General features: G+C 47.3%; 1 protein-coding gene across 1 annotated transcript in view; it reads left to right on the plus strand.

Moving 5' to 3' along the window:
- Positions 1 to 20,171, plus strand: part of BPIFA1 (BPI fold containing family A member 1) — a gene marked incomplete at both ends in the record, with an annotated part of 35,337 nt that extends 15,166 nt beyond the window's left edge. The window contains 2 exons of the mRNA XM_079719087.1: positions 18,875 to 18,945; positions 20,163 to 20,171. Of these exons, the coding sequence (XP_079575213.1) occupies positions 18,875 to 18,945; positions 20,163 to 20,171 (80 nt within the window). The remainder of the gene's footprint in view (positions 1 to 18,874; positions 18,946 to 20,162) is intronic.
- Positions 20,172 to 20,501: the final 330 nt, after the last annotated feature.

The raw sequence follows: 20,501 nt of genomic DNA on the forward strand, positions 1-20,501 counted from the left end.
CGTCCCCTGCATTTGAAGGCAGATTCTTTACCACTGGACCACCAGGGAAGTCCCAAGAACAAGATTTAGAGATTGGGTATGCCAAAGCAGATTTAGTAACTGCCACTGAAAGTATGTATGACCTGCCACCAACGGGGACTACCACTGACTGCCTGATACAGTACCATCCACTCAGGTGATCAACCAGCCTCTTGGGCCAGCAGAAGGGCTGAGGATTAGTGAAATTGAAATGGACAGTATTCTGAGTATCGGTTAAGGCCTCATGATCAACTGCAACACCAGGGACTCTAGTTAGTTTCGGAAATTTCCCATGAATTATGACTGCATCAGTTTGCTAGGGCAGCCATAACAAAATACTATAGACTGGGTGGCTTAAACAACAGATATTTATTTTTTCACAGTTCTGGGGGCTGGACGTCCAAGATCAACGTGCCGGCAGGACTGGTTTTCTCTGAGGCTCTCTCCTTGGCTCGCAGGTGGCCGCCCTCTTGCTGCCTCTTCACATGGTGGCCCCTCCATACACCCTCGTTCCTGGTACAATCTCCACTTCTTTTAAGGATACCAGCCAGTTGGATTAAGGCCCATCCTAATTGCCTCTTTAACTTGATCACCTTTTTGGAGGCCCTGTCTCCAAATACAGCCGTATTCTGAGGTATGAGGGGTTAGAGCTTCAACATATGAATTTGGGCGGACACAATTCAGTCCATAACAATGGTCACCCAGCATTCCAGAGTAGCTGAGCCTGTATAGGGTGAACTTAATATGAAAAGCAAGTTGACCCAAGCAGTGTAAGCAGTGGACTACAGATACTGGCACTGCCCTGCCCAGACCCCCATAACTGGGCACTAAGCCTCACAGCTCCCCCTTCTCTAGAGAACTGCTTTCAGCTGACAGGAGCCATCCCACCTCCATGGGGGACAACCACCACAGATGATGGATTAATATGAACAGGGACAAAGCCAGTCCCTGTGCCTGAAAGTGGAACAATGCTGAGGTGTGCTTTTCTGCTCTCTTTCATAGCAGATGATCAGAGGTGCAGGAGGAATAGCTCAAGGTACCATCCAGCACTGAGAAGGGCATGAATTCATGTGCACAAGATGTTCATTATTGGAGACAAGGGGGGAAGTTATGGTACAATACAGCCTATGAAATGTAACACTAGTTATATGTGCTGATGTGGGAAAAATCTCCAAGACACGTTAGTGGAGGAACAAGGTGCAAAATACAATGTAGTTTGATCCTTCTATGACTGTTGTAAAGGATAAGTGCTTTCTGGAAGGACAGACAGGAAGTGTCTACAGTGATTAAAACTCCAGAGAGTAGAGTGGGCTGGGATGAGGAAGTTGTACGTCTGTGCGTCACTCAATATCCTTTTGTACTTGTGAAATTTTTGTCCTATACGTGTATGACTTCCCCCAACATTTTACTATAAACATATTCATACATACAGGAAATTTGAAATAATTACATAGTAAGCACCCATATACCTACACCGAGATTCTATAATGAACAGTTTGCTATGCTTACCCTATCACATATCTGCCAATCTATCCATCCTTCCATCCATCCACCTTATAGTTTTATGCATTTCAAAATACATTGCAGATAGCAGTTCATTTTATCTTTAAACACTGCAAGATACCTTTCATTAACTAATGTTCAGTAGTTGTTTATGTTTTTAAAGTTTAAGGTAAAATTTATATAGAATGAAATGCACAAATCTTTAAGGGTATCTATGTGTCATTTTTATACCCGATTTTCTTAAGCTTTTTTTTAAGAGTGCCGGCACTGGCATCCATTGTTCCACTTTCAGCCAGCACTGACTGAGCCCCTACTTGTGTGCCACGAAGTGTGGCGATGTGCTGGGGCAACACAGTGGACAGGACCAAGTTGCAGTTTTCATGAGCTCCCCCTCCGGTGGTGGGGGGAGGGGAGCAGACAATACGCACGTAAATGAATAAGTAAATAAATCATTGCGTGCTGAGTGAAAGAAGCCAGATGCAGCAGGGTACATATTGCATGTTCCATTTACATGCAGACCAAGAACAGACAAAACCAATTTATGGTGGGAAAAAAATCAGAAACCACCCCCCATGGGAGCACAGGGCTAGGAATTGGCTGGAAATGGGCATAAGGGAACTTTTTGAGGGGTTTGGGTTACACAGGTGTATGTATTTGTCAAATCTCAGCTAATGGACACTTAAGATCTGTGCTTTTCATTGTATATTGAAAGTTTTTCCATTGCAGCCCACAGACTGGGCAGCCCCCAGGATCACTTTAACGGTTCTAGAGAGTTCTCTGGCTAAAAACCAGTGCCACATCTGCCAGACAATGTTGACAGTCTTATCAAAAGTGATATTCCCATGGTGCTTAATGTTTTTCTGCTTCTTTCTGTCTCTGCATGGTTCCTTGAGGGCTGTGATGTTCAGGCCTGTGTGTTCTGAATGCTCAGTTCCGCTATCATCCTCAGACCCTTCCGGTCCCCAGTTGCCTTGCAAAGGTCATCACTAACCTTTTTGTGGAGAGAGACCCAGGGAGCCGATCTTGGGAGCCAGGGCAGACGTGGCACCCACTTTCTCATGGGCACATGGCTTTGATCTCGTTGGGTTGAACTTGGGTGTCATGGAGGAGGCAGCTGGTGTTGGAAGAACCCAGACGCCAGCCGACAAGAGACGGATGCACCTTGGCCTCCTCCAAGCCGGAAGCCCAACTGCAAGCAAGTGCTGAACTCTAGGTCACCACACATGTGCTGAGGACTTAGTGGGAAGGGTACTGACGTCTGCAACTTAGTTTGAAATGCATCAAACAAATATGACGGATGGGCAGGATTTAGGTGGTAAAATGTAGTGTTATCTGTAAAACTAACTGCTCTGTGTTTGAAAACTTTCTTAAGAAAATATGAGGTTTCTGGCTATATTGCAGAGAGGAAATGTGAGGGGGCCAGACAAGAGGAGCCTCCAATGAGGAGGCTGCTTCAATTGCCCCAGGGAAGAAATGATGAGGCCTGAGGTGAGGCTATGCAGTGGGGGTGGAGAGGAAGGAGGCCAAAGACACCGTATGGGGGAGACTCCGGAGGTGAGGGGGGGGAGGGGAGAAATGAGTGGAAACAGCCAGAAGTCAGGCCCCCTGTGAAAGCCTGGAATGGCCTCTCCCAGGAGCAGGAGACACTGAAAGTGCAGAGATGGGGGTGGGAGGACATCTTTTTTTTTTTTTTTTTTTGCGGTACGCGGGCTTCTCACTGCTGTGGCCTCTCCCGTTGCGGAGCACAGGCTCCGGACGCGCAGGCTCAGCGGCCATGGCTCACGGGCCCAGCCACTCCGCGGCATGTGGGATCTTCCCGGACCGGGGCACGAACCCGTGTCCCCTGCATCGGCAGGTGGACTCTCAACCACTGCGCCACCAGGGAAGCCCGGGAGGGCATCTTGAACGTCCCTTCCCAACACAGAGGGGAACATTGAAAAGAGTTCCTGCGATGCGCCCACCTCCAGAAGGGTCTCCTGGTTTGTCCACAGGTTACCTCTTTCTCCTCTCCTGGAGGACGGGGTGACTACGTAAGCACAGGAACTTCCGTGGGGTGACTTCGAAGGTGCCAGATGGGTCCCTGTGCTACCCTCCTAGCCTCCAGGAAGTCGAGATAAGCATAGAGCAAGACATTCACAGTCCACAGGGATCTCCAGTCCAGAAAAGGTGCAAAGAAGTTTGAGAGCTTGCTCGGTTTGGGTTTCGGAGCCTCCGCTGGTGCCAGTGGACACAGCCGCCCACACGGTAAGAGATTTGTGATCCAGCTCGCACACATTCAGCAAGAGCTCCAAGCCTCTCTGGGTGCGTGATAGATAGCTTGGTGCAGCATCTTCCAGCAGCAGAGCTGCCTCCCACACCCTCGCTGGGAGTGAGAAAGTGATTCCCCTCCTACTCTCTCTCAGTCCTCAGAGGAATTTGGGTACGTCTGCAACCCCTTTCCAACCACTGCCAGTTCTCCCCCGGGAGCCTTGAACAGGCGACATCCCCAACCAGAGCTCCACAATGTGTTGTTTGTTTTCACCGTGACTTTAGAAAAAGTATGTCACCTCTCTGAAGGGGACTCACCTAGACCTCATCTGCAGAACACAGACCTACTAGAGAATGGACTTGAAGATATGGGGAGGGGGAAGGGGAAGCTGTGACAAAGCGAGAGAGAGGCATGGACATATATACACTACCAAACGTAAGGTAGATAGATAGTGGGAAGCAGCCGCATAGCACAGGGAGATCAGCTCGGTGCTTTGTGACCACCTAGAGGGGTGGGATAGGGAGGGTGGGAGGGAGGGAGACGCAAGAAGGAAGAGATATGGGAACATATGTATATGTATAACTGATTCACTGTGTTATGAAGCAGAAACTAACAAACCATTGTAAAGCAATTACACTCCAATAAAGATGTTAAAAAAACAAAAACAAAAACAGTGCCCAGCTCCAGGCATCGGCGTGGGGTTAAATGGGTTAATACCAACAAGGGTGCATAAGAACTCGGTAAGCTTAATTATAGCCATTATCTTCATCACTGTAATCCCGTTGTCACCTCCTATTTCTGGGAAACGCTGTTGCTCTTTCATTTTGGTGGTGTTATACAATTTCCTGTTAGAAGTAGAAAATCAAATGTATTTCCGTTTCAAACATGATCCATTTACCAAAATGTGTGTTGAGTAAACAGTAATCTTAGGAGCTGGCAGATATTGCAAAATGTAAATGCAGACGTGGCAGGTAGGGGAAGGCGGTACACAAACAACAGGTGTTTGGGAGATGATGGCTGAAAGATTAAGAGCACAAGCTTTGGAGTCAGATGGACCAGAGTTCAAATCCCGACATCTTGTCCCGGTAGCTGTGTGACCTGGAGCCAGTCTCCCCACCTTTGTGTACCTCATTTCCTCATGTGTACAATGAGGGAAGGGGGAGAATAGCAGCGAACTTGCAGGCTGGAGGCTCAGTCTGGCGGGTAGTGAGCCCTCAGAGACGGTAGGGCTGTTCCTATCCTGTACTTCAGGCAACCTCTCCTTTCTTACATAATTAGCCCCCAGGATTATGTTCTGAAGTCAAACTTGGGAAATGTGAAAGTCGAACGAGGGAGATTTACACAAGGCAGGTGTGTGCCTGTTTGCAGGGTGGGGTGGGGGGGTGCGGAGGGGGTTGGGGGGGGTGTTGACGGCTATCCAGTTCCCAGAGGGCTAAAACCACTTAGACCCTCATGATGCTCTGATGGTACAGTTCCAGCATCCCATATTTGTCCTGTATTTTTGGTCTCTGTCCTCACGACTGAGACGATTGAGCACTGTGTTTTTATATTCCTTTGTCCATTTCTCGCTCGCTCTCTGTCTCCCCAGGAGAATGTAAGACCCAGAAGGGCAGGGGGCAATCTGTTTGCTCCCTGCTATGTCCGAAGCCCCCAGAACTGTGTCCACACTCAGGCAGTGTATAATACAATTAGCTGACTGACCCAGTGGCCTGCTGGCTGACTGGGTCTGTCTGTCCCACAGTCCTGAGTTACTAAATAGAATGAGAGAGATGGGGAGAAATATTGAGCACAGATCTAAAACTGCACAAGCCCCCACGTGCAGCCAGGTGTAGGCATCTTCCTAGCCCTGCCCTGGGCTACTGGGTAGGCTTTCCTCACCCTCATGACCAAGAGAGAATGGGATGGGGGCTGCCCCTAAGAGTCTGTCTCTGAGGATGGCCATTTGAGGGGATATAAAGCTGAAACTCTGAGTCCCCCAAACTAAGACTCCCCATTTGTGATCTCAGAAGCTCCCAGGGGCCTAATCCAGGGACCTCCACCTCCCAGGGGATCCCCCCAATTTTCCACCCCACATGCCTGCCACAGCCAGACCCCATTTCTAAGGGCAGGCAGAACTCCTAAAGGACGGTTCTCCTAACGTCCCCCAACTCGTAAAACCACTCAGTTTCTCCTTTATCCAGTTATAGCCACACAATATCAGTAATAACAACTGCAACAATCTTAATAGAAATCCCAATACTAAGAGCTCCCTTACTGGGTTCCAGGCTCTGCCCTAAGTAAGCACTTTTCTTCGAGCCTCTCAGCTCATCTTTCCAGCAGCACTACTGTTTTTGTTGTAGGAAGGGGGACCCCTTCCAGGGTCTGAGAGTGGACTCTTGTCTAACACTCAGAAATGAATTGTCTGAGGAGACACGTGCTAACAAAGCAAGAGAATTTATTGGGAAGGGGTGCCTGGGCAGAGAACAGCAGGGCAAGGGAACCCAGGAGAACTTCTCTGCCACGTGGCTCACAGTCTCGGGTTTTATGGTAATGGGCTTAGTTTCCAGGTTTTCTCTGGCCCGTCACTCTGACTCAGGGCCCTTCCTGGTGGCACGCACATCACTCAGCCAAGATGGATTCCAGCGAGAAGGATTCTGGGAGGTTGGTAGGACATATGGACTGGCATCTCCTCTCTCCTTTTGACCTTCCCCGAATTATTCCAGTTGGTGGTTACTTGTTAGTTCTGCTTTCCTTACCAGGACCTCCTGTTGTAAGATAACTCAGGCAAGTGGTTACTATGGTGCCTGGACAGGGCAGGAGGTTTTGGTCAGTGAATCCCCTAACAACTCCCCCTTGAGAGACTTCATACTCAAGATACTTCTTGGGAATTGGGGCAGAGGTCTCTTTCTTCTGTAACTACTTCCTGCTGAGAGTGGGCATATTCCTGCCTAGTAGAGTAGAAGTTTCTCTCCACCTGATCTAAATCGAGGTATTCTGTGCCCCAAACCAGCATTCACCCGCATAGTAACAACAATTTAGCCTGAAACTGTCAGACCCTGTCAGAGATGAACCTTGTAAGCAGTTGAAACAGACAGGGGCCAAATAGGAGGCTTAACAGGATGGTCATCGCCAGGCCCAGAAAAGGAAGGCAAAATTTGGGGTGAGGGCTGCAGGGTGTGTGACTTTCTTCTGATTGGTTGGTGGTGAGGTAACAGGGTGGTGCTCCAGGAATCTTGCACTCAGCCTGAAATTACCATCCTCCACCTGGGTGGGGGCCCCAGTTCTGCAGAAGAACTCAAAGATATTGTTATGCTTACTCCTTGAGGAGGAACCAGGACTCTGCCCCAAGGCTGCACTACCATTTGACTGCTCCTCCCCTATTTCTGCATCCCGTCCCTTCCCTGATTAACAACTGTTTGAATCTGCCCTTTGGAACTCAGGAAAAGTCAAGGAGGTTGAATAAAGCCTAATCCTACAAACAAGAAACAGGGGACACAGAAAGAATTTGTATTCCAGAGTCCCAGAGAGTCCTGCTCAGTTTCAATTCAGGGAACTGGGCAACAACAGCTCTGGCCACTTCCTGCTAAAACAGACATAGTCCTGCCTCAATTTGGGGAATAGACACTGAACTGGAAATACTTCTGAGTTCAAAGTCCTGTATCTGTGTCTTGTATGATTAAAATCTCAATCCCTTGGTCCTCCATCTTGGTGTAACAGACCCAGTTAGAAGTAGCTGGAGGAGTGACAACAGGAATTTTAATAGACAAAATTAAATCTCATCCCCTGAGGAATTCAGAAGAGTAAGCCTGAAACCCAGTCTGGACCTCGCACCCTGGGGAGACTTGTAGCCAAAAGTTGTTTACTTTTATCTGTCGGTTTTTACTCCCAATGTGGTATTAACATATACATAACAGGAGCCATTGGCCACTATACATCTTTTTCTACTAATATCTGATCTAAAACAATTTCATTTTCTAAACATTTAATAGTTACAAGAGGATACCTTGAAACCATAACGTTGCAGCTAACAGCTGCCAGCAGCAGACATTGTTTTGAGAATGGCTGCTGGCATCCCAAGTCTGACACAGCTCAGAAAACTCAAGTTCTTAGCAATACAAGGACTTGTCTGAAATCATGTCCATAATGCCACCTAGTGTTACTTTGGATGTCTGAACCACAGCTACTCCATTTTGACTTTCAATTGCATTTCTCTCCTTAATGGGCAAAGCAGATGTCACCATTAATGATTTTAGTGCTTTTCTAGATATGAGAAGATGCAAGAATTTGGGCTCATAAAATCTTTTCCTGAAAGTGTCTAACTATCTGAAGGCCTGTTCTGCTAGTTTTTCCAGAGCACAGAGCACCTCATTCCTAACCTCCACCCTGAACTCCTTTCAGAGTGTGTTGAAGGTCAGTGGCTGCAATGGCCATTGACCTAATCCTTGCAGAGGCAAGGAAAATATTCCCTCTTGTTGCTTCTTCTCATATCTAGTGTTACACTGTTACAATCATTGATCTCATATGGGACTATATCATCATTTTATCAGAGACTCAGTCATACATTTGGTAATGAAACAAACAACAATTCTGTAAAACAGGCAATATAAAAATAATATAGGGTTTCCCTGGTGGCGCAGTGGTTGAGAGTCCGCGGGCCGATGCAGGGGACACGGGTTCGTGCCCCGGTCTGGGAGGATCCCATATGCCGCGGAGCGGCCGGGCCCATGAACCATGGCCACTGAGCCTGCACGTCCGGAGCCTGTGCTCCGCAACGGGAGAGGCCACAACAGTGAGAGGCCTGTGTACCGCAAAATAAATAAATAAATAAATAAAATAATATAGCTAGCAGTATTAGTAAGGTCATAAGTTAGCACTTAAGAACTTCCATTAGGTGCAGCCCAGTATATCCCAGGTCATCTGACTTAACCTGTTCTGTACCAATCCTTATCTTTAAGGGAAATTATATATTGGCACTGTCCATAAGGCACCTAGCCCAGTTTCCTAGTGTTACTAGACTGATTATCCTTAGTATGATTTAATTGTTCCCAACACAGAGGAGCCTTTAAACTTAAATTACCATAGCCTGGTGTTAACTACGTAAATCCAACCCATAATTGTGGGAGATTTTATTCCTTGGCTGAAATGTTGCTTGTTGCTTTGATTGAGCTTGAGTAATAGAGGAAAATTCATATTTATGGCCAGGGTCAGAGCAAGCATTATTAATTGGCCAGGTGAGGGGATTCCATCTAGTAATATCAATATCAGTGGCTTGAACAGGACTAAAAGTTTTTCTTTTAAAATAAATTTCTAAGAGTCAACCAGTTAGACCCTTGGAGTGGAGAAATCCACCAAGGTAACCCAGAAGTGCTAGACACAGGTAACTGGCCACAAACCCAACAACTGGACTGATTTTTAAGACTAGCATAAGATGGTGCCCATGGTAGAAAAACATTTGATTCATATGCAAAGTTCCAAGAAGTCAAGAAAACATTATAATATGAGTCAGGTCGAGGATCTTGGGCTAGCTGTCTACTTCTGATGTTGTCTTCTTCTTGTTCTAGTAGGAGTGTAGTTTCTCCTCTGTTGGAGCATTGTTTTAAGGTGAGCCTTAGTAAATACAGACCTCCATTAACAAAACTGGAATTTAATGTTCGCTGAAACATAATCTTTTTTTCTCTCTAAAATTACCCTCATTTTTATCAAATATAACGAAATTAAGACCAATTTTTTGCAAAATAAGTCTGGTCTCAATAAACTTGATCTGATGATTTATATAAACTATGATTGATCATATAGGCCTTTTCTTTTTTGCTTTGCTGAAACTTTTATAAGAAGTCTCAGACTGAGCCTTTAAAAGACCTCTCAGGGCTAGGAAAGTCATGCCAAGGTCTTGTCACAGATTTCTCCTGACAGATCTAGGTGAATTTCTCCCTTTTCAAGGTCCCCAAAATACCTTAAGATTTCTGTACATGTTAGTGAGGTAGCCTTCCTAATTTATCTGTTAAAGCTGCTGGGAACCTAAGAGTTTCCAATCTCTGGAGGGAACAGATAGACAGAAAAGATAAATGTTTCAATTCTGCTTACAAAGGTACAATTTACCAAATTACTGTAAGTCATAGTGAGTTTGAGGGGAAGGTTTTCCTTATACTTGGAAAACACAGATTCAAACCAGTAATTTTTCAGATAGAAACTATAAAAATTATAACCATATTCACCAACTCACTCAGTCCTATGTAGATAATCCTTTTTGTTAACAGTTTTATAAAGCCATCAGGTTTCCCATTTGAATTCTTCAATTTCTTACCCAGTTCAGCATTATGGTCTGAAAGTCAGAAACTTGTATTTATCCAAAAGTCCTTTCTATAAATCTTCTTGAAGATGAGGCATTTTTGCTAAGGCATTAGAGTGAAACCATAAGTGTCTACGAATGACAAAAAGACTTAAGAAGGCAGAGAAAAAAAAAAACCTGATTACAATTCAATCAACAAAGAAACTTGGTTACTGCTGTGACATACAACACTTGCAGATAATAACTAGAATTATGATTGATAACATTTTACCAGGACATATCAAAACATATTTAGGAACTCCACATAATTTCTAGAATATCTATATTAGTAATATTTACCAAACAATATAACCTAAGAGGATTTATTACTTATCTGACAATACTTCCCATGTAATTTAACATACCAAATGAACTTAATTAGTTTAATATCCTCTTTGGGATGTTTCAGGAGCCCTTTGAAGCATCCCAAAGTTAGCTAGAGGTCAAAAGGACTTCATTAGAATTTAATTTTGGAAGTTTTGTCAAAAAAAATATCAAAAGGATTTAGAATACTCAGTCAGATAGGATCATAGATCACTGTGAAACAATAGTTACTCAGTTAAAGTAACAATAAAAGATTTCAAAGACAAATACAGAACAGATCACTTAAAAGGTCACAACACTAGAATTTCGAGTTACCAAAATCTGGAGAGACTATTTTTAGATAGACATTCTTAAACATAATTCTTCCTATAGAGTTTACCTAAAAGCTCTTCCCTCATTTGCATTTAATTCACTTATAAAATTTCATCATACCAAGTTATTTTTCTTGCTGACAAATTTGCAACAGATATAATAAGATCTTATTTAACTTTTATTAAACCTAGGTACAATAAGGGTATTACACTTAATGTTGATGACTCTGAAGACATGTCTATATTAATTAGATCAACAAGCTTATACATTAACACCAGATATTAATTTAATACCGAATATTTCCCAGTTCATGTGAACCTGAAATTAATTCTGGCCAGTTACCTTCTGTATTTTTCAGAATTTATATAAGCGCTTAATTTTCTTTGAGCCAATTAAGTAGAGCTCATTGACAAATTAATTTTGATAATACCATCAAAGGTAAAGATAATGCACACATAAACACATAGACAGACACTACAAGAGATCTCATAGCTTCATTTTCTAAACTTAGTCATGAATCAGATATTACAATATAAAACTCACTAGTTTATAAATAACTGCTGGAATAAGTAAAATGTTAAAAGGCTTCTTCCCCATTTTTTTCCTCATCTCAGAGATGGTCTAGATAAGATAAGTGTTCCTGAGAGACCTGGTGTCAAGGTACAGGGAGAGAAAATTAAGTTCTCCTAGTAGGACTTGTTCCTCAGGGTCAGAATTCTGAAAAGATGTTTTTATCAAGCTTGCCTCTGTGTATGCAAAAAGAACCATTTGGGGAATTTTCAAGAGTTTTACCTAAACCAATTTCCTCTGGAGTCTAAACAATATGGTGGCCACACAATGTTATAATAAAATATCATCTCTTTCTTAGTCATAGGCTCATAACTAAAATCTTTGCAGTCAGACAGAATTCACCCAAGAGGGCTCTGCAGCGGAACAGAACCAGAATTTCCCATTTCACAAGACAGAATGGCCATCACAAATCACAACACAGAACACAAAGTATAAAACACAAACAGGCAAGGCTGTCCTAATCAGACACTCCCTTAAATACAGATCGCAGTCTCTCAGAAAACCTCCTACAGAGACACAGAACTTCAGATCTGAGTACTGACAGAGTAAATGGAAATATCTCAGGTCTTCAAAGATTTCAAAGGGAGGAAAGGAGGCCACGTTGAAAGAAGTGGGGAAGCGAGAGGGACAAAATGGGTGGCCTTAGGTCTCCTGCCACCTGTGGATGCCCAGGTGTTATGAGACTTTTCCCTGGGCTTCCAAGAAGGGAGAACAGGAACTCAGCCCTACCAGAAACCAGAAACCAGATACAAGATATACCAGACCAGAATTTGAGCCCTCTGTCCACCAAAGGTGATCAGGCTCTGACCCTCAGATCAGGCTGAGGCCATTCAGCCAGACTCCTGCATCCAGGACCAGTTCAGAAGAAAGAGGTGTAGGATAGGAGGGGTTGAAAACAGGAAAGGGAAAGGGAAGGGGAAAGAGGTCAACAAAGTCTCTTGTTCCTTACCCATTCGGGGCACTCTGGCCAGTCGTGTGCATCAGGAGGAGACCAGGGACAAAAGGGTCCTGGTAGCGGCCACTGGGTCTGGTCCGTCAGCAGGTGAGCTGGTCCCTGACTACCCCAAGTGGTCAGGATGTCAGTCCTAGCAAAGAAAAAATCCCGCCAGAGTTGCCATTTGTTGCAGGAAGGGGGCCCCTTCCAGGGCCCAAGAGTGGGCTCCTGTCTAACACTCAGAAATGAATTGTCCGAGGAGACACACGTGCTGACAAAGCAAGACACTTTATAGGGTAGGGGCGCCCGGGTGGAGAGCAGGAGGGTAAGGGAACCCAGGAGGACTGCTCTGCCACGTGGCTCACAGTCTCAGGTTTTATGATAATGGGCTTCGTTTCCGGGTTATCTCTGGCCAATCATTCTGACTCAGGGTCCTTCCTGGTGGTGCACATCGCTCAGCCAAGATGGATTCCAGCGAGGAGGATTCTGGGAGGTTGGTAGGCCATATGGACTGGAGTCTCCTCTCCTTTCGAACTTTCCCTAATTCTTCTTGTTGGTGGTAGCTTGTTAGTTCCACCTTCCTTACCAGGACCTCCTGTTGTAAGATAACTCATGCAAGTGGTTACTATGCTGCCTGGCCAGGGCAGGCAGTTTTGGTCAGTGGTTCCCCTAACATTTTGAGAGTTAAATGAGTTAATAGGTGCTTAGAACAGGGCCTGGGAAGGGAGTGAGTGCTTGTGTGGCTGTGAGGTTCCCTTCCCATGTCCGCAGCTGAACCAAAGTCAGCCGCTGCTCAGTGACCTCGGTGACGAGGGCAGGGCCAGAGCCCCTTCTGAGAGCAGGGAGTCTCACCTCTGCTCTCCACAGGGCTCCCCCAGCTCCCTCTTGGGCCTCTGATGTGGCCCCCAAGAGATGGACAGAGACAGAGAGAGAGAGAGGGGGAAGGGGACAGAAAGAGATAAAGACGTAGAGAAACCAGTCTGTGTGAGAGACACAGACAGAGGCCCCAGGAGAACTGGTGTCAGAGTGGTTCAGACAAGTAGGGTCCTGGAGGCCCGGTTTAGGGGGTCAGACCAGACTCTCCCTCTGCCTGAGGGAGCCTCCACTGCAGCCTGTGGCGTTCTGGGGTGAGCCAAGGGGCTAGCAGGACCCCAGCCCTGCTAGTGCTCAGTTCCCATCCCCCACCTCCACCTCACCTCCAACCCTGGGTCTGGTTTCTGGTGGAAATGGATCCAGCCCACTTCCCTGCCATCCACTCTGTTCCATCACAAGGCTCAGATATTACCTGAAAAACTGGGTTTGCCTCTTGGTGGCTGTGAAGCCAAAAGACACAGCCAAGGCAGAGATCGGGAGAAGGAAGGACTTACTACTTGCAGCCAGTAAGGAGGACACCGGGGATCTTTCCCAAAGCAGTGTCTCCCTGAGCAGCACAACCGGGGAAGTTTTAAGCTCAGGGTACATGCATGAAGGGGCTTGAGCAGAGGAGAACTCAGCACAGGATCAGGGCCAAGGTCGACAGACCTTGAAATCAATGATTACTGAGACTTGTTCAAGAGCAAGCATTGCGGCCAACATTAGACCACAAAATGGCTTAGGCCAAAATGGCTTCTCTTATGTCAAGAAAGCCTTCCTTGTTCTCTTTCTCCAGAGAAAGAGACAGACAAGCCCTCAGACTCACTCTTTCCAAAACCCACCTTGTTTCTTTGTCCCTCCACCTGGAAGGCCCTCTTCTTCTGACCTTGCATGTCAGCGTCTTATCATCAGCCCAGATGAAAAGTTCCCTCTTCCAGGAAGCCTTCTCTGAACTATCCCCCTCCCCAATCAGGCAGGGCACCGCCTCCAGGCTGCTGGCAACTGTCACACTCAAGACAGGTGTGGACCAATCTACCTGCTCTATCATCTAACACCTTTTGCCTGAGTCCCACACTCTGGCCTTTGTACTGCTTGCCTGGCCCTAGCACTCCCCGACCTCCATCACAGCACTTCCGGGAGAGCCTGGGCTTTCTGCAGTTACAGCACTATAGCTCTGTCTGGGTCTCCCTTCCTTAGAGCACTTGCTTACCAAGGCCAAGCTGACCTCCACCTAATCACATGCCACCTCATTGATAGGAAATCACAGTGCTTAGCCCTCTGCTTGCATTGACCCTCATATGACCCAATGCCTGTCCTTTCTGTCTCTGTAGGACCCATCCCCCCCCTTGAGCCCTACAAGGGCAGGGCGTACCTGATCTTTGTCCCCCTCCACTCCCCTCCTAGAGCTAGAAGTCTGGTTTCGCCAAGTTCATTTGCATTGAATCTAAAATCTATTCCTGTCCCATAAAAGACGGATTATGCCTACAAGCTTCCAACACGGATTTCTTTTTTCCCTTTCCTGCTGGTTCCGGGACTAGCATGACAGGGCTTTTGTTTCCTCCATCAACCTTGCCCCTGGCAGTGTTTCCCAAGAATCTTGAGCTGGTGAGGGCTGTGGGCCAGCTCTGGGAAAAGAATGAGCTTTCCTCCACTCCTTTGTTCTCAGCCCAACCTATTTACTCATTTTCAAGCCATTTCATGGGACTGATTGTTTGCTGATCCAAAAAAATGCATTCAGTGTAAAAATTTTTTTAATTCTGAAAACACAAAGACAATGGTAAAGGTCACCTGTGATGACACAACTAAGAAATAAACATTGTTACCATTTTGGTGCCTTTCCTTCCAGTATTTTTTCTAGATGGAAAAAAATAATTTTTTTAATACAAAATAGAAGAAACTGTTTCCTTTTTTACTTGCTGAGACACTTAAATTAGTTTCTCTGTATTGTTTTGTGACAGCTGCCTGGTGGCCCACAATTTATTTAATAAATCCCTGTCGATGGACATTTAAGCTGGTGTCACTTTATATGTAATGCTGCAGTGCACATCCTAACAGTTCATTTGTCAACCTCATCAACCTCCTAGTTCCCACCCGTCTGAGGTCTACGTGCTTGTGGGCAGCGTACAGTTAACTTCTTCCACCTGGTAAGGGTTTCTGCAAAACAGCTCAAATGATATGGCTCAGAATATTACCTATAGCTCTTGAAGAGGAGCTGCTAAAGGTCCTTGACTTTGTGTAATGGCTAAACTATTATTAGTTTGTCTCGCTTCACCGTTTCCCTTTACTTCTGCATTTTCTTACTATTCTGATTAATTATATTCTTTGGAACTCAGGGAAAGGGCTAAAGTTTTCCTATAGACAAGAGGCAGGCAGAGGACGTTGGGCGGGGGAGGGGGAATCTGTCCCTGGAAGGACCCATAACATGCTGCTAGGTTACACTAATACTTCATTTTGCTCACATCACTGGGCAATTCCCTCAGACAGAACCTACACACACCCTGGGTCATGGATATGAGGCTTCCTAAGAACAAATTTGCCCTCGAGAAAAGGCCATTCCTCACTGTGTATTTACCAAGCTCCCTCTGCTATAAGCAAAGGTTATCAGAGTCAGCCTGGCCCACAGCATCCAGGAGCCCAACATCCTTATCTAACAGTTGGGGAGACTGAGGCCCAGAGATAAGGGATTAGCAAACTCTAATATAGTATAGAGATTTTCTCCCCTCTGTAATCTCTCTGACATTTTGCAAGGGAATGCAAAATCTTCAAGGATGCAGGTGGGATGGAGAAAGGATATAGCCCTATATCACTCATGGCAAATATTGCTAACAAGCATCACAAATTCTTCTGCTAGTCCAGACACTTGAGAACATCTCCAACAGCCATTATCATGCAACAGGACTTGACAAAACAAGTGAAGTGTTTCTGCCATTCTGGTGGCATCTTTGGTGCCAACAAAGAGCCTTTTTAAATTGAAGACTTGAGCCCATTCAAGTGAGTTTCTCAAGGTGGCTTCCTTTTTGCCTTCTGAGATAGGAAGTGTCCACAAGTCCTCCTGATTTCCGTCTGTCTAACCCTGCCATGTCCTCAGAGACCCTTTCTGGTTTTCCACAAGACCACAGATTTCTAGGAAGAGGATGCCCCTCATCCCAGCTGGAGGTGACGGGGTGGGCTGGGACAGAGGGGTAGAACGTGGGCTCCAAAGTCAGACAGAAATGGGTCCAAATCCTGGCTCCACATTTTACAGCTGTGAGACCTTGGGCAAGTCACTGTCCTCCCCCAAGAACCTTCTTTATCTGGAAAATAGAGGTGATAACACCTCTATTTTCTCCCTTCTGGGCCTTACTTTGCTGATCTGTAAACTAGAGATGGTCTTTTTCCTCTCTGCCACTTTGCTGTGTCAGAGTGTTTATCTTTGATTCAACAGCAAACTCTCTCCCCACCCCTAACTGAGGTTTCTACGTACCTGTTTGGCAGGGGAGAGGAGATATCTCTCTCTCTCTCTCTCTCTCTCTCTCTCTCTCTCTCTCACACACACACACACACACACACACACACACACACACACCATTCCCCCTCTCTGGCTCCATGCAGGAATAGAGCACAGGCTGGAAGGAGAGGAAAGGGGGCAGGAGAGGGTTACCTTGACTGATACTATTGCAACATGGTCCCCTACTTTCTGGGGAGACAAAAACTGTTTACAGCTGAGTCTCATGGGCACCTTCATGGGGGTGTTTCAAACCTCCGTGTCGGGCTTCCCAAGCTGCAGCTCCAGACGAGGGTAGAGCTTCTCCAATGGCTGACCTCCCTACATGCCACCCCCAGCCCCTGGCTCTCTGGCAGCCTTTCCCCACTGCCCAGGGATGATAATGGGAAGGACTGAAACCAGCCCCATTCCAGATCCTTCTCCTGCAGGGTCCACACCAGGCCCTTGGAAACACACACACACACACGCACACACACACACACGCTTTGACCCTGTCCAGAAGGAGCAGAGAGCAATAATTTCTCCCTCCTGGAAGGCATCCCAGGAAGGGGACACAGCACAAGCAAAGGCCTGGGAGCTGGAAAGAGGGGAGGCCAGGACAAAGAGGCCCTGAGCAGTCTGGGGGTTGGTGGGGGCTGAGTGGCACTGAGGGCAAGGGTGTGGTTTCCAAGGACACAGGCACGCTGTCCATGGGGGGGCAGCATAGCCAGCTGGAGAGCCTGGGAGGAGGCATCTGCCTCTGGAGATGCACCCAAGGGAATGGCAGGCTCCCTCTGGGAGGCCGCTCTGACTCCAGAAGCATCTCATCGTTAGGTGTTTGGGGCCGTTGGCGTGTTGCAGACATGGCAGGATGGCAAATGCTCTTGCCTTCTTCCTCTTGACAGCTCCAGGGAGGGGAGACCAGCCAGGGCCTGGCCATGCACTGTGTGACGCCACGGCCCTCGCTGCCCCTCTCTTGTCCGCCTGCACATGGAGACAGGATTCAGTACCGGCTCTCCCAGCTCTGAACCACATCCCAGCTTCTAGACTGAAGTCAGGCAGCAAGGCTGAGTCCCCAGATTGTGCCAAAAGGCCCTGTTTGGGTCCAACTCCCCGACACTAAGCTAGAGTCACTGGGGAAGGACAGCATAGTAGTGAAGAGTGTGTGGTCTGGACTATTCAATACACTCAAGTCCCAGCTCTGGAAGCCCTGGGCATGGACCTGGAACAAGGCACTCACCTCTCAGGGCCTCAGATACCCTGGGTAAACTCAGGGCTGCTGACACCCACCTCTGGGTGAAGTGAGCCAAGGCACCCAGGCAGTGGGTGAGAGGGGTCCCGCGGCGCTGTTCCTTTGTCCCCTTGGTTCACAGCCATGACTCACTCACTCACCCCGTGAATACTCACTGAGACTTCTGAAGGCACAGGCAGGGCAAAGTTGGTGCAATTGCTGCAGAACGAACGAATAAGAGCACAGGCTAAGTGCTGGGTGAGCACGCACCTCAGTTCGTGCTCTCAGCAGCCTGTGAGGGAGGTACTAGCATAATCCCCATTTTACAGATGAGGACATTGAGGCCCAGAGAGGTGAACTACCTTGCCAACAGTTACACAGCAAAGAAGTGGCAAAAGTGGGATTCAAACCTATTCTCTTGAGTGAATTAATTCATGGAGATGTGTATTCCTAAATCCCAGGACATATTTAGGAATAAGGGATGGGCAAGGTTATTCTTTCCATCCCCCAAGTTAATTATTTGGCTACACTATGATCGTAGCCTCTCTGCAAAGGCTCATCCTATTCTAAGCAATAATAACAACAGCAACAAGCACTCACATTTATTGAGCACTTACTCTGTGCCAGGACTTCCAGTCCCTGTCCTCTCAGCACTTGAGGAGGCACGTGCTACCATTATTCCCATTTCACAGATGAGAAACTGAGACTCAGAGAGGTTAGGGAACGTGCCCTGAGTCACAAGGCATGGAAACAGTGGTGCCAGGACTGAAACTCAATCTGTCTCAGGACGCCCTGTGTCCGCCAAGATATCCCTAGATAGGTTATGAGGTCAGAGTTTCGGTTTGAGTGCTGGCTCTGCTGTTTGCTGGCTAGTGAAGCCGGTACCTCTGTGGCAAAGTCAAGGTAACAATGCTGACCCTGGTGGGAATGAGACTCCGTTGATATGACTGATGTAAAGCCTGGGGTGGCACCTCCACGTTATAGGTGCTTAATATGTCATCACTGCTCCTGTTTTCATCATTGTCCCCATGGGAGTGGCCGCCCAGGAAGCAGGGAGCCCCTTGCAGAGGCCACGCTGTGCCCGGTCCACCTCCTCTGCCACGTGCCCCCAGTGCCCGCCCCACCCACCCCTCGCGTCAGCCAGATCCTCCTTTCTCCAAACCTCAGGAAGCTGGAGTTCGAGGTGGGGCTGTGGTTCACCAGATGCCACAAATATTTACCCTGGAGACCTCAGCCCAGATGCAGAGGGTGTACAGGATATAAGGCTGGACTTCCAGACCCACTGCCCAGGTGAGGAGAGCAGCAGGCCGAGGCCTCCACGTGTGCAGGTAAAAGGGTAGGGAAGGGGCTAAGGGCCTACATCACCAGGAAGGGACTGAGCTGGAGACATCTGTTGGGGTCAGGTCAAGAGCAGGAGTGAGGCTTGGCCCCGGTATAAGATCCCTCAGTCCACTAGGACCTCTGACAGTGAGGGCCAGGGGATAGAGAGGTGCCCAGAAGACCAAAGAGTAGTGATGAGGGACTGGACTGGCCCAGTCTTTCCCTGACATCATCCCCACGACATTAATCCACTCTGCACACACCAGCTGCTCTGTGGCCAGCCCTATGCTGGGATAATTCTGGGGATAAGAACTACCAGACAGTCCTGGCCATCAAGAAACTCCCAATATGGGCCAACATGGTACATGCTGTGCTCAAGGAAAGCCCAGGGACATGGTGGTGGAGGACAGTCAGGGAAGGCTTCCTGAAAGAGGTGATACGTTGGTGGAGAAGCTCAGTAGAAGTTGGCTGGGCAAAGGAAGAGAGAAAGGTATCTCATGCAAAAGGAACAGCATAGGCAAAGGCCAAGAGGTGAGGTGCAACGTGGTGGGTGTGTGTATGGTGCTTAGATTTGTAGAGGAGACAATTTTCCACAGGAGGGGAGGCTACCATCCTCTTGCTTCCCTGAGCACCTCTGATCAGAGGACAGAGGGGTGTGAATTGATAATGAAGGCAAAAGAGAATCAAGGTATTTGAAAGAAAAAGACAGTGGGGTGGGGCCAGGGGGCTTCCCGGGTAAAAGACCAGGGTGTAGGCAGGACGTCACCACTGTCTTCTGACTTTGACCGCAAGGTGGCTCCTTCTGACCCTAGTATTAGCATAATAACTGTCATCATCGGAATAACAGCTAACACTCATTGAGTGCTTGCGGCATGCCAGGCCACAAAGGGATGGTCCTATTTAATCCTCCCAAAAACCCTGTGATGTAAGTATTATTATTACCCCTTACTTTATAGATGAGAAAACTAAGACAGAGAAGGTAAGTCACTTGCTTGAGATCACACAGCAAGTAGTAGAGGCAGGCCTCCAATTCAGGTCTGTCTGACTACCAGGCCCACGATATTTCTCCTCCACCCTCAGGTCTCCTGAGGCTCAGGGATGAGGGTCCTATGACTTGACAGGGGTTCTCGTGGCCCAGACCTTCCCAGATCAGCAGGCTCACATTCTCCCACTATTCCAGGGCTCCCAGGGGCCATTCATTCATTCAGCAACCATTTACTTACTAAACACCCACTGTGTGCCAGGCACTATGCTGGCTGCTGGGGACACAGTGGGGTGCAGGTAGACCCAACCCTTCCTCCCGGAGCTCTTGGCCTGGTCAGGAAGGCAGATATTGAATCGTTATTGCAAGTGCGTCAGAGAACTCACACTGCGCCAGCTCAAAGAAGACACTCGTCGTCCAGATGCCACGTCTGTCTT

This window comes from Hyperoodon ampullatus, assembly GCF_949752795.1.
Source record: "Hyperoodon ampullatus genome assembly, chromosome: 14".
In the NCBI taxonomy this organism is placed as follows: Eukaryota; Metazoa; Chordata; class Mammalia; order Artiodactyla; family Ziphiidae; genus Hyperoodon; species Hyperoodon ampullatus.